We start from the raw sequence: 12,905 nt of genomic DNA, 5'->3' as shown, positions 1-12,905 counted from the left end.
AACAGGAGCTCACCCCGCCGCGGGGATTCGAACCGCCGACTTTCTGATTGGCAAGTCCTAGGCTCTGTGGTTTAACCCACAGCGCCACCCGCATCTCTTTCTCTTTTGCATACCTCATGCCAAATCTTAACCCACCTGTCTCCCAGTGCCCAGCTTGCCTTCTCTGCCTCTGTTACTGTTGTTTCACTGCCCTCCTACCCTGGTGGTGATGATTGGCTAGCTGAATTATCTAGACAGGTTGGTGGGAACATTTTCCAGGTTGAGCTCCACATTCCCTTCTGGATAACCTCCTGAGAGCCAGCCGCATGCCAATAGCAGCCAGAGCCAAAAATAGGCTGTGTGGCAAATCTGAATTTTACCTTTATACAATAGGCTAGTTTCTGCACAGGTTCACACACCTCTCTATCCTCCGAACAAATGAGGCATTATCAGAGTTCAAAAGCTCACTTCAGCCTGGCAAGAATCTTAGGGTGCAGATTAGGGCCATTGAGGGATGTGGAGGGCCGTTGAAGGACTGTATGTGGCCTCCGGGCCTCAGTTTCACCATCCCTAATCTAGACCCATTTTAATCTGGCTTCAGGCCTGGGTATGGCACTGAAACTGCCTTGGTTGTCCTGATTGATCACCTGTATTGGGAGAGAGATGTAGAGAATGCTTTCCCATTGATTATTCGTAAGGAAGTAGCATTGCAGGGCTTCTGCATGGCCTCATGGCAGTTCTTTAGGGCCCTGCTAGGTTCCACCTTGTCTCTAAATCACTGCTGAGGAGTCATCCGGGAATTCAGAGTGCAGTGCTACCCATATGCAGGTGGTTCCAAGCGCACACTTTACTCAGTCTGAATCATGGGAAATTGTGCAATGGAATGGATGAGGGCTGTATCCGAATCTTGATAAGGCGGGTGTTGCAGGTAAGTAGTTCCTGAGTGTGCGAATTGAGTAGACAATATGTTCTGGACCGGGTAGGACTCCACATGAAGGAACAGGAGACATTCCTCTATTTCAAATGGTTGCCTGAAATCCAAGTAGCCTCAGTAACTGCATTCTCATGCCCACCTCTACCTAGTTTGCCAACTATTGATGTTCCTGGTCTGGGATTACCTGACATCAGTGATTCATGATCTGATAATTTCCTGGAGGACTATGTCACTCTACTACATCTTGCAGCAGCATCATCGTGATTGTTGTTATATTGAATTTGTTAGTCACTTTATCTTGCTTGGGGCAACCCACAGTGCCATACAACCAACCAAACTGTCATTATATGTGGGATGAAATGGGGTTTTATGTCATCAATCCTTAAAGCACTACACTGCTGATAGGTGATATTGAGCCCAATTCAAGGTGTTGGTATTAGCTTGCAAAGCCCTAAGTGTCTTCGGATCCAGTATCTAAAAGAGCACCTTGCAATTTTTACTGGCCTTGCAATTGGCATGGGAAAACCTGTTCCTGGTCACCCTGTAAGACATGGCCCATGAGATGGTGGCCCGGAGCAGGGCCTTTTCTGTGGCAGTGCCCCAGTTCTTTGTTTTCCTCTCCGTGTTTGGGCCTTTAACACAAAGGACATAGAATTGAACAGAACATTTGCCATCGCCTGCCGCACTAACCTTTCTGCTATGTTGATTTTAAGACCGTAATTTGGCCTGGACTCTTAAGAGAGGAAGAGCCAGATACAAGAATATTACTTAATAATAATAATGAAAAACAAATAAAGATTGTTGTGGGTTTTTTTTAAAAAAAAACAACCAGTTGGAAAGAAGCTGTAAATTTCTTTGGAAAAAAATAAGCTGGGCCTTTTTGGCTTCATCAGGCATATAATGCATTGGATCTAACAAGTGCCTGTATAGCCTCTGGCATGGGACATCTGTTTTGGTTTGTTTGAAGTTGTAAGTGTTAAAGGTCAGTTTAAATTTCATGACCTTCAGCAAATGCTTTTGCTCGACTGTTCTCAGTGCACATGGAAAATCTTTTTATTGACTTCTGCAAATACATCGTGACATTTTCAAGCAAAGGTTGCTAAGAAGGTTGCAGCCATTGGATAGATATAGTCGTGGGTTTGAAATAAGCTGGCATGTCTCTCAGCTACATTCAATATCTGCAAATAGTCCCCATTATGAGGGGGCAGGGTAGGTCTTGTCCCCTTACCTTTTATGATGGCCCCACTACTTAATGAGTTAGTGCCAGAGATGGGTGCCAGGAGAAGGTGAGGAATACTCACATGGCTTCAGCGAAATTAACTCTGTATTCAAAGAGGCCAGGCAACTCTTCCCAGTAGAACTTGCCCCTGTGAGGCAGTTGTGGAGGACTAAAGGTCCTTGCCTTCCCATAGCTCCCTATGTCTCCTCCCCTGGTTCCTTCTTAAGCAATCTGAAGCTCTGTCATCTTGCCTACCTTTGCTCCACCCTTTTCATACCTCTTTGGGCCCTGGGAGACCAGGTGGGAGGGGAACTGGTTGCAGCAGGAGGGGAGACTCCCTGGTTTCATCAGCAGTCTGCTTTATCCCTGCCTCTGGCCCCCCTCCTCTCTAGCTTCTGCCCCAATTCTGCACTGCTCACTGCCACAGTCTCTTCCTTCTCACTAAATTACCTCTTCTGCTTTTGACACCCACACACACACCCACACACACACACACAGACAGAAATTAGTAGTGAAAACCTGCAAAAGAGGAGAGCCAGGTCTGAACTTTTAGTGTGGGTTGAACTTGGGCTAGTAATGCATTTGCAGGTAGGTGATGATGGTGATGTTCTCTTAGGAATCATAGAATTGTTGAGTTGGAAGGGATCCTGGGGGTCATCTAGTCCATTCCCCTACGATGCAGAAATCTCAACACTTGTTGTTGTTTAGTCGTTTAGTCGTGTCCGACTCTTCGTGACCCCATGGACCAGAGCATGCCAGGCACTTCTGTCTTCCACTGCCTCCTGCAGTTTGGTCAAACTCATGTTTGTAGCTTCGAGAACACTGTCCAACCATCTCGTCCTCTGTCATCCCCTTCTCCTTGTGCCCTCCATCTTTCCCAACATCAGGGTCTTTTCCAGGGAGTCTTCTCTTCTCATGAGGTGGCCAAAGTATTGGAGCCTCAGCTTCACAATCTGTCCTTCCAGTGAGCACTCAGGGCTGATTTCCTTCAGAATGGAGAGGTTTGATCTTCTTGCAGTCCATGGGACTCTCAAGAGTCTCCTCCAACATCATAGTCCCACTATTCTAAGTCCCCCAACAAAGCTTGCCAGCAGTACCTTACATACTGTTTTTCGTAACCAGTTTAGGCCATTGTTCGTTTTCCCTGTTGCCCCCCCCCCCCAATCTGTCATCGTATCTGAGACCGGTGACCTGTTCTGGAAACTACCCTCTCCCTTTTCTCCCCACCCCCTTTAAAAGTTAATCCTGAGAAGAAATTCCCCTGTTCTAGACAATCTCTCGATTGCTCTGCCCAGTCTGGCCTTAGACCAGATGTGTCAGAATACGGTTGCTTGTAGGCCCAACAGTCTTGGCAGATAGTGAAGGTCTTTCCTTTGAAAAGCTGAGACCCCAGAATTTTCAGAGCATGGCTTCCAATTTGACTTCAGATGGAACTTCCTGCAATGGAACAAAATGCCCACCTATGGTTTCTTTGTTCTGGCTAAGATGTGCTTAGGCAGCAGGGGAAGGCATTTTCTACCTTAGAACTTGTGGAAATGGATTCTGAGGTACTAGGCAATGCAAAGTCAGGATAAATGTTGGCGTTATAGATCTCATGTGGCAGAAGAACTGTCCCCCTCCCCCTAGATTTTGAAATGCTTTGTTTTTCTAGTGAAAATGCCTAGCGACCAATTTCTTTTAAAACTGCATTACTGTACCTTTATAGGTTGTGAAGAATTGCTGTCTTGTGGTCTACTTTGCGGCTAATGAACCAACTTATTGAGACTTTTATAAGAAAAGTTAAGTGGTCGTAACTTGGGGGTTTTTTTTGGGGGGGGGTTCAGGTTGTTTAAGTGAAACTGATGGATAAAGCAAGGTATCTAGTTCTTTCTTTTTTTAAAAGGTGTTTGGCCACCAGGTTGCTGCCACAATATGCTGTATCTTGTCTAGATGCTTTTTCCTGTGCCTGTTTCAAGTCATCAATTGGATATACCCAAGCCTTTAAATTTTTGGAATGTTTTTTGTTTCCAAGGTGGTGTTGTGAAAGATGACATTTTGACCTGGATGTCAAAACCTTCATATATAGAAGACACAAATGGATTTTTGTAGTGGTTTGATGGACACCAGAATATTAGTTTCAATGTGAATTAGGAGAAAGAACTTATTAGATGTGTTGGTCAAAGTTGGCAAGATAAGAAGTATATTTTATAGAAAACTCTTGGGAATATTCTCATGATATGACAGTTCACACCCCAAGTATGTTTAACCGAATGCACCATATGGTCAGTTTAAGACATGGGTAAGCAAACTAAGGCCCACAAGACGGTCTGCGAATCAGTGGGTTTTTACATGAGTAGAATGTGTCCTTTTATTTAAAATGCATCTCTGGGTTATCTGTGGGGCATAGGAATTCGTTCATATTTTTTTCTCCAAAATATAGTCCGGCCCCCCGCAAGATCTGAGGGACAGTGGACCGGCTCCCTGCTGGAAAAGTTTGCTGACTCCTGGTTTAAGAGTTTCGATGAGACACTTCATCTTCTTTTGATTTTTCTGTAGGGAATAATTTCAGTTAGCCGCAATTTGAGGACTAAAGCAATCCCAAATGACATATTGAAATCAGCATGGGGGAAAGCATCATAATACAGGTTTTGTTGTTGTTGTTTTTTAAAAAAGAACTGGATTTCCAGGATTCCTGTGGTTAATACATCATGACTATTTGTGGAATTGGTAACGTTATATACTCTCTTGATTTACTGTTCTCTGCTTTTTGGAATACAGTGGTGCCCCGCAAGACAAACGCCTCGCGAGACGAGAAACTCGCAAAACGAAAGGTTTTTTCGTTTTTGAGTTGCATCGCAAGACGAATTTCCCTATGGGCTTGCTTCGCAAAACGAAGCTTGCCCCGCAAGCTCCGGGGACAGTGGGAAGCGCAGCGCGTCTTCCCCGCTGTCCCCAGACCTCTTTTGAAGCAAGGGGCGGCAGGGAGAAGCGATCTTCTCCCCGCAGCCCTTGCTTCAAAAGAGGGGACAAAGCGGCGCTTCCCCCCTGTCCCCGGACGGTCTCCAATGCGTTCGCATTGATTGATTTTCAATGCATTCCTATGGGAAACCGTGCTTCGCAAGACGAAAAACTCGCAAGAAGAAAAAACTTGCGGAACGAATTAATTTCGTCTTGCGAGGCACCACTGTATGTTATTAAATGGTTCTGTATTAAAGGCATTGATCTTTAGGCAAAAGAGAGATTCTCAGTTTATTGATAGATCTAGAAAAATAGAGATTTGTGAGGGATGATAAGTATCTATGCCTAATTGGAAAGTGCTTCCATGGGGCCTGCGTGTCTTCAATAATCAGCTGTCATCACCACTTCTGATCTCCCTGACTTTGAAACCAAAGAGCTGCAGGATTTCTTTAAAGTAGGGAAGTAGAGCTTCTCAAACCTCACAGGTCTCAGTTGTTCTGTTCTTGTTCTCGCCTTCCAAACCTGTAACATGGAGCCAGGCTGGTTAGGCACATGGGTGAGACAGATCCTGATCTGGATCCAAGTTAATCAACCAGAATCTTTCAATCCAGGATATTGTATTATTTGTCGTCCAAGGGTAAAGCAAGTTGAGAAATAATAGGTCACCTCTGAAATAAATTAAACCGTATATTGTAACTCAATCCTACACTTGCTGTAGATCCTAGAATTAGTTGTACTAATTGGCAGATGAAAGCATAATAATACTAATTTATTATTTATACCCCGCCCATCTGGCCAGGTCTTCCCAGCCACTCTGGGCGGCTCCCAGCAGAATATTAAAAACAGGATAAAATATCAAACATTAAAAACTTCCCTAAACAGGACTGCCTACAGATGCCTTCTAAAAGTTAGATAGTTATTTATTTCTTTGACATCTGATGGGAGGGCGTTCCACCAGGCGGGTGCCACTACCAGGAAGGCCCTCTGCCTGGTTCCCTGTAACTTCGCTTCTCGCAGTGAGGGAACCGCCAGAAGGCCCTTGGAGCTGGACCTCAGTGTCTGGACTGAACAAAGGGGGTGGAGACGCTCCTTCAGGTATACTGAGTCGAGGCCGTTTAGGGCTTTAAAGGTGAGCAACAACACTTTGAATTGTGCTTGGAAATGTACTAAATATCAGTGGTATAGTGGGTATTTTCCCTGGAGCTTCCCCAGGCAAAAGCTAAGGCAAAAGCATGTTCATAATGAACCATTTCTGTACTGTCTTCAGGGGAGTGGGGGTGGGGACAGCAAGTGTCCTAGGGTCCTAGGGTGTAGTGGGTCCTAAGAGTGGTGGACTTGTAATCTGGTGAACCGGGTTAGATTCTCCACTCCTCCACCTGCAGCTGCTAGGTGACCTTGGGCTAGTCACACTTCTCTGAAGTCTCTCAGCCTCACTCACCTCACAGAGTGTTTGTTGTGGGGGAGGAAGGGAAAGGAGATTGTTAGCCGCTTTGAGACTCCTTAGGGTAGTGATAAAGCGGGATATCAAATCCAAACACCTCCTCCTCCTCCTCTTCTTCTTCTTCTTCTTCTTCTTCTTCTTCTTCTTCCTAGGCTTCCTCAGGTGTCATATGTACACAGGATGGTGATATTGAATATAAATAGTAGATAATTTTCCCAGCCAGCCATGTTGATCTTAGATCACTGCTATCCTTGAATATATATACATGTGGTTCTTGTTGTGATTGTTGGTGGTGGTGGTGATGGTTTTTGGGGTGGGGACCAGAACAATTTTCAGGCTTGTGGCTCTTGCTACTTATAAAATCTATGAGTGTTTGTTAGTGGCTTCTATAGTAAATTATTAGTTGATACTGATAGCCTTTTTGCTGTGCCTATCAATTATTTTTTATTGTTTCATGTTGCTTACTTAAGCCATTCCGACTCCTTCCTGGAATGCAGATTATTGCATATTTAATGATAACAGCACCACTGAAGGGATCTACATGTAAATAAAGATTCGTTTTTTAAAAAACTGAGCCTACACTCTTGGCACCATGTTGTGATGGAATAAACCTCCTTTTTCAACACGTCCTCATTCTTTCAGAACGACACTGTTTTGGACAAAGTGATGCATCGAGGAAATAAAATGCATTGCGCTGTGCTGCTGTTGTAATTCTTGCTTTTAAAATATACCAAGATGAGATACTTGCTGAGACTAGCACCATTTGACTAGCACAGTATTAAATTGCAAAGCTCAAAACTGTATTGTATTGTATTGAAAATGACTGTCTTGCAGAAAAACCAGCGCATTTGTTTATCCAATGCTTGCTTTTGTGCTTATTAAAAAGCATATATTAAATTTCAGCTTGCATTATATATGACGAGAGGGGTAGATATCTGTTCATTGCCAGTAATGTAGCAGGCAGGTGGCAGTGGGTAAATTTCAGAAACGCTTAAACTTTTTTCATTCTAGCAACTGCAGGGATTGATTAAATAGTGTTGTCTTGGAAGAAAATTCGAGAAACAAATCTTGTTTGGATGCGGCAATGCAGAACAAAAGGCACTTCAGTTCACTTAACTCTTGGCATGTAGGTCATGACATTAACTAGTGAATTTAAGCTGGAGTTGAGGCAAAAGTGCATTTTGTCAAGACTCTCTGCACTGCAAAATAAAGCCCCCTTTGGCAACTTTTCTGGAGAGGCACAAAAACAGAGAAAGTGTTTGTGTAGCTGGTATCTACCCTTAGAGCATTCTTCCCCTCTCCACCATCCCAGTATCATTCTGGAGCACCAGTTTGCTTCTTTTTTGCTGACAAACTGGCACAAAAGTAAACTTCTGGAGATCTTTTATGGAAGCATTTCTCTCCCCCGCCCCCTGCCAGCAAAGTCCTTTCTGAACATTCAGTGTAGCCCTGATTTAAATCGGCTGCTACTAAACCACCTTTCCCGAGGGTTTTTTGTACCGTAATAGTTCTGCTTTAAGGATATTACAGTACTGCTAAATTGATTCCCCACCTTAGCCTTTTCCCCAGGTGCCCATGTTTTGACAATGGTATGATCCAGCTAGACATCTTATGTTTTAATTAACGTCTTGTTCTGATGCTTCCCCCCCTCCTTTTTTAACGTGACAGAATTCTCTGACAAGAAGTTGTCCCCTTGCTAATGATTCCCAAGCACGGAGTGGCGCCCGGTTTCACACCTCCTACGACAAAAGATACATCATCAAAACCATAACAAGTGAAGATGTAGCAGAAATGCACAATATACTGAAGAAATATCACCAGGTAATTAATTGCTTGTTTTAAGGGGGTGGGCTTGTGAGGAGAAACACATTGATTGAAGTTTATATAATGCAGGAAACAGAAGTTTTAAACTAGAGTTGGTTTGCCACAGTATTTTCAGTTGAATCAACACTTTGGTACATAAATTTTAAACATTATTAGTGGCAGGGGCTAGCAGTTCGAAAGCACGTCAAAGTGCAAGTAGATAAATAGGTACCGCTCCGGCAGGAAGGTAAACGGCATTTCCGTGGGCTGCTCTGGTTCACCAGAAGCGGCTTAGTCATGCTGGCCACATGACCCGGAAAAACTGTCTGTGGACAAACACCAGCTCCCTTGGCCTATAGAGCGAGATGAGCGCGACAACCCCAGAGTCGTTCGTGACTGGACTTAACTGTCAGGGGTCCTTTACCTTTACCTTTGTTACATTAAAACAAACAACTCTAGACATTTTTGAAGTCTGCATCCCATACTGAAATATCAGCCTGCTCAGGTCCTTGGAAAGAGTCCCATCTCATTTTTCACCACCAGAGGAAATAAGTGGTGGCACCAAGATTTTGGTGGCGATGCCTCAATTATGGAATTCTCCCCCCTGGAAGTACAGCTGGCACCAACATTGATAGCATTTTGGTGCCAGATTAACACTTGTCTGTTTACCCAGTCATTTATGGGATGTTAACCAGCTGCTGCAATTGGTGTGTTGGAGTATTTCATTTATATTACAATCTGCCCTTATTTTGTTTGGGTTGTTTTAAATGTTAATTTAACCTACCTAGGAACCAAGTGATGGGGCTGGGTATAAAATGTTCTTAATAAAATCAGTAATGGTAGCTGGCATGCTATAGTTGGGAAGATTCCCCTCATAATAGCATCAACATTTATTTGCTTGAGTGTTTTGTCTTTCAACCTCCTCTGTCTAATTTTTTTTCTGTGCCTACATGATACAGTTTAGCTTTCGCCCTAATACCATGAGTGGCAGTCAATATGGCTGATGTCAACTCCTTACCCATATAAATTTGATTAAGCAGTGCAGGCTAACGTTAGACCTAGCACTTACCCTAGAAGTTTTTAGGTGCCTGACTTTAACAAATGAAAACATCAAATTCAACATTACTATTTTAGTTAAAAGGAATATATGTGTATCACATTACAATCAGAACAATTAAAAGTTGACAATTACAGAAATAGTGTCTGATATTAACTTGAAACAATTATTTGTGACCCAGTTGTTGATGTGTGAAATATACCTATTTTTGCTATAGTAGAGGCAAAATAATAGGAATCACTGACCATTTTGTATATGTATCTATGGCATACTAATTTAGCAACATATCTTGCAGGAACACATGTCAGGCAGCTAGAAGTGCGGCTGGTTCTCCGGAATGTGTACATAGGATAAAGCAGGCACATATTTGACTTTGCAGTTCCATGTAAATTAGTCCTTAGTGATCACAGCTACATCTGGGATTAAACTTCATGGCTTTAGATAAGACAGCATGACTTCAACCATTGTATTCCAAAAAGCAACTATATGTCAATCATTAGGGTCACATACAATGTATTAGCCATACAGGAAGCAGTGATTTTATTGCAATCTGAAATATATATATGGAATGTGGTACACATAAGGAATGCCTGTTTTTGAAGCACTTTTTGGCTTTATCTATCTATGTAAGGCATTTTTACCCTCTTTTGAAGAAAAGGCTCCTAGAGCAGCTTACAGAACAATAAAAAGCACACTGGGTTTTGCCTTCAGGCTTGCAATCTAAAATACATGACACAAAAGAAGATAGGAATGGTGAAGGAGGAGGAAAAGCAAAAGTGCCAGTTCTTAAGGTTACTTTTCTTATCAGTTTGCGTCGCCAGTTCAAGGGGGCCTGAGGACAGATACCAGTCCATAACGGAGATGCAGTTGATTCATCCCAAACACATCTTTGCCTGACCGGGACTTGTTCTCCTAAAAACAAGTAAACCCCCACCTTCTGTAAGGCAAGACAGAGCAAGTCTCAATCTCTTCATCAAAAGCTAAGAAATAAGGCCACAAAGTGTCTTAGTCATGTTTGGAAAGATGCTCCTCTCAGTTTCATTTTTTTGAATTGCCTCTAAAGGTGGCGACTGTCCCTTCTTTTGCAGGTGTGTGTGTGTGTGTGTGTTTTGGGGAGGGCAGCAAAGCATAAACAGTGTTTATCATGTCTTTCTTCTTTCCTTCCCTCAAATCTCTGCTTCAGTAAGCATTGCCCAACTGAGGAATAGGAAACACTTGGAACATATTGAATGCATTCTGTTTTTAGTTCCATTTCAGGCATACACAAGTTTACTAATAAATATGCTAAAGGGCACTATGCTTGCCTCGTAGATTTAATAGTCCCAGGAGTCCTGATAGCTGCATTAAAAGCCTATTTATGTTAAACAATCCACATTTTAAACTTAATTGCAGTGTATTTTTTATTTTTTAAAAAAACTGTGGTTTATATATGCAGACTAAAAATAAAATACAGCTCTAATCCATCTGCTGCTGCTGCAGCCAACTTCAGTTGACTCTCTTCTCTTTTTCTTCTACCACATGCCCCCCCCCCCCGCATCTGTTAATAACTTTGCAGCCTTTTCTTTCCATTGCATCCTTTTTTTCTGTAGGACAGCTTCCTTTTTAGCTTGTTATACTTCATTCCTGACTACATGTAAGTGGTGCTGATTTCAGTTGGATTTTAAGGTGGAGTTGCCCCACATTCCTTTTTCAGCTTCATGCTAGTGTTTCCCTTCCACCACTTCCCCCTGCCCCAAAGTCAGCATGCATAGGAAACATGGCAGGACTTGGGGGTGTGTGTCTAAATTTACCATTATTGTGTGACTATTCTTGATTCATTGGCTACTGGAATGCCAGAGGAGGGGCTTGCAACTATTTTTCTACGAACAGGTTTTGCTGGTTTATCTTGCTTACAAGAGACCCAGTCCATTTCTCACGGAGCAAACTGCTACTCACTGCATGTTTTAACGTGGGTGGGCTGCATTCTTAGCATGTACGTCTCCTTTAAAAATATAGGGGAGTCTGTTTTTGTCTTGTTTCTTCCTGCTTGCTTCTTTGTCTTTTGACCTGGGTGTTGTGAAAACCCTTTTCTGCTGTTGGACCTAAATTGTAGTTGCTAAAAATGAGAATTTGAATCTTCTTCTTTTTTAATATACATATATGCCTTCCATACATATCAAGCTTTTAAACCGATGATTGAGGGGTCGTGAAATGTTTTACTGTGGTCTATGTTACCATTGGGATGCGGGTGGCGCTGTGGGTTAAACCACAGAGCCTAGGACTTGCCGATCGGAAGGTTGGTGGTTCGAATTCCTGCGACGGGGTGAGCTCCCGTTGCTTGGTCCCTGCTCCTGCCAACCTAGCAGTTCGAAAGCATGAAGTGCAAGTAGATAAATAGGTACTGCTCCGGCGGGAAGGTAAACGGTGTTTCCGTGCGCTGCTCTGGTTCGCCAGAAGCGGCTTAGTCATGCTGGCCACATGACCCGGAAGCTGTATGCCGGCTCCCTTGGCCAATAAAGTGAGATGAGCGCCGCAACCCCAGAGTCGGCCACGACTGGACCTAATGGTCAGGGGTCCCTTTACCTTTACTCTACCCTTCAACAGGGGTTGCAGTGGTGACTAGGAATGGGTGTTAAGCAGCTCCCCACTCAAGCCTTACTTGTGTAGGGGCGTGGATGGGCTTGTTGCTTAGTTCCTGCTCATCCCATCAGCCAAGCTGGCTTCCAGAATTGCTGGGTTACAGCTTCCGATCTTGCTCTGTGTGCAATGGCTGAGCTGTGGGCAGCAGAACAGCTAGCAGATTTTTGCAATTAGTGTTGTGGTATAGCCAAGATTATTGAGATTTCTGTACCCCTTGGCTACCACCTGTAACATTGAATGAACCTGAACATTGAAAACATAATGATTTGCTTCTTCACACCTGACAGATCACTGTCTTGCCAAAAGTATCTTCTCAGGGCTGATCTAGAAATAATTTAATGAGGCCCTCTATACACGAAGCTCAAACCGAGTAGAAGATAACTCTCTAAATTGGCTTCACAGCACAGAAACTCTCTTTTATCAGACATTTGGCATAAGATGACCACCCTTTAAAACAACGCAAAGCCATTTTGTTCAGGCTAGCTGGGATTAGAGAAGAATTTTTGTCTAGCACATCTGTATTTGAACTTTTACTTATCAAAGCCTTGTCGTTAAATGCATTTGAACATTTTTAGGGCAGAGTAAATAGCTTTTATTTACACTGTGTGAAGCAGTGCAACTTTAAAAATATATAGGCCCTTTAATCTCAAAGGAAAATGCATGTCTTTTTGTCAAAATGTATGCTGAAATGCTCTGGAGGAATTATCCTGGAATATATTGAAATGATCAAAGCACCGGCAAACCAAAGAACAAAGTCGGAAACGATTGCTGTTGCCAAGTAAGAGTTTCAGCAGCAGTGACAACTGCAGAACTCTTGATAGACATCTCTGTGCAAAGGAGATCAATGTAAAAATATGAAGGTTTAAATTATAAATACCGGATACAGTTGGCTTCTTTTTATTTCAAGAAGGTTCCC

The 12,905-nt window shown here is 43.1% G+C and overlaps 1 protein-coding gene across 6 annotated transcripts in view; it reads left to right on the top strand.

Annotated features, from left to right (window-relative positions):
* PIP4K2A (phosphatidylinositol-5-phosphate 4-kinase type 2 alpha) overlaps positions 1–12,905 on the top strand; it is a 190,582-nt gene that overhangs the window by 159,654 nt on the left and 18,023 nt on the right. For all 6 annotated transcript variants that reach the window (XM_081163282.1, XM_081163281.1, XM_081163283.1 and 3 more), the window contains one exon: positions 8,179–8,331. In XM_081163282.1, coding sequence (XP_081019408.1) covers positions 8,179–8,331 — 153 coding nt within the window. The remainder of the gene's footprint in view (positions 1–8,178; positions 8,332–12,905) is intronic.

This window comes from Podarcis bocagei, assembly GCF_964188305.1.
Source record: "Podarcis bocagei genome assembly, chromosome: 12".
In the NCBI taxonomy this organism is placed as follows: Eukaryota; Metazoa; Chordata; class Lepidosauria; order Squamata; family Lacertidae; genus Podarcis; species Podarcis bocagei.
Note: the sequence above shows the minus strand (reverse complement) of the source record. Positions and strands in the feature narration are given on the sequence as shown.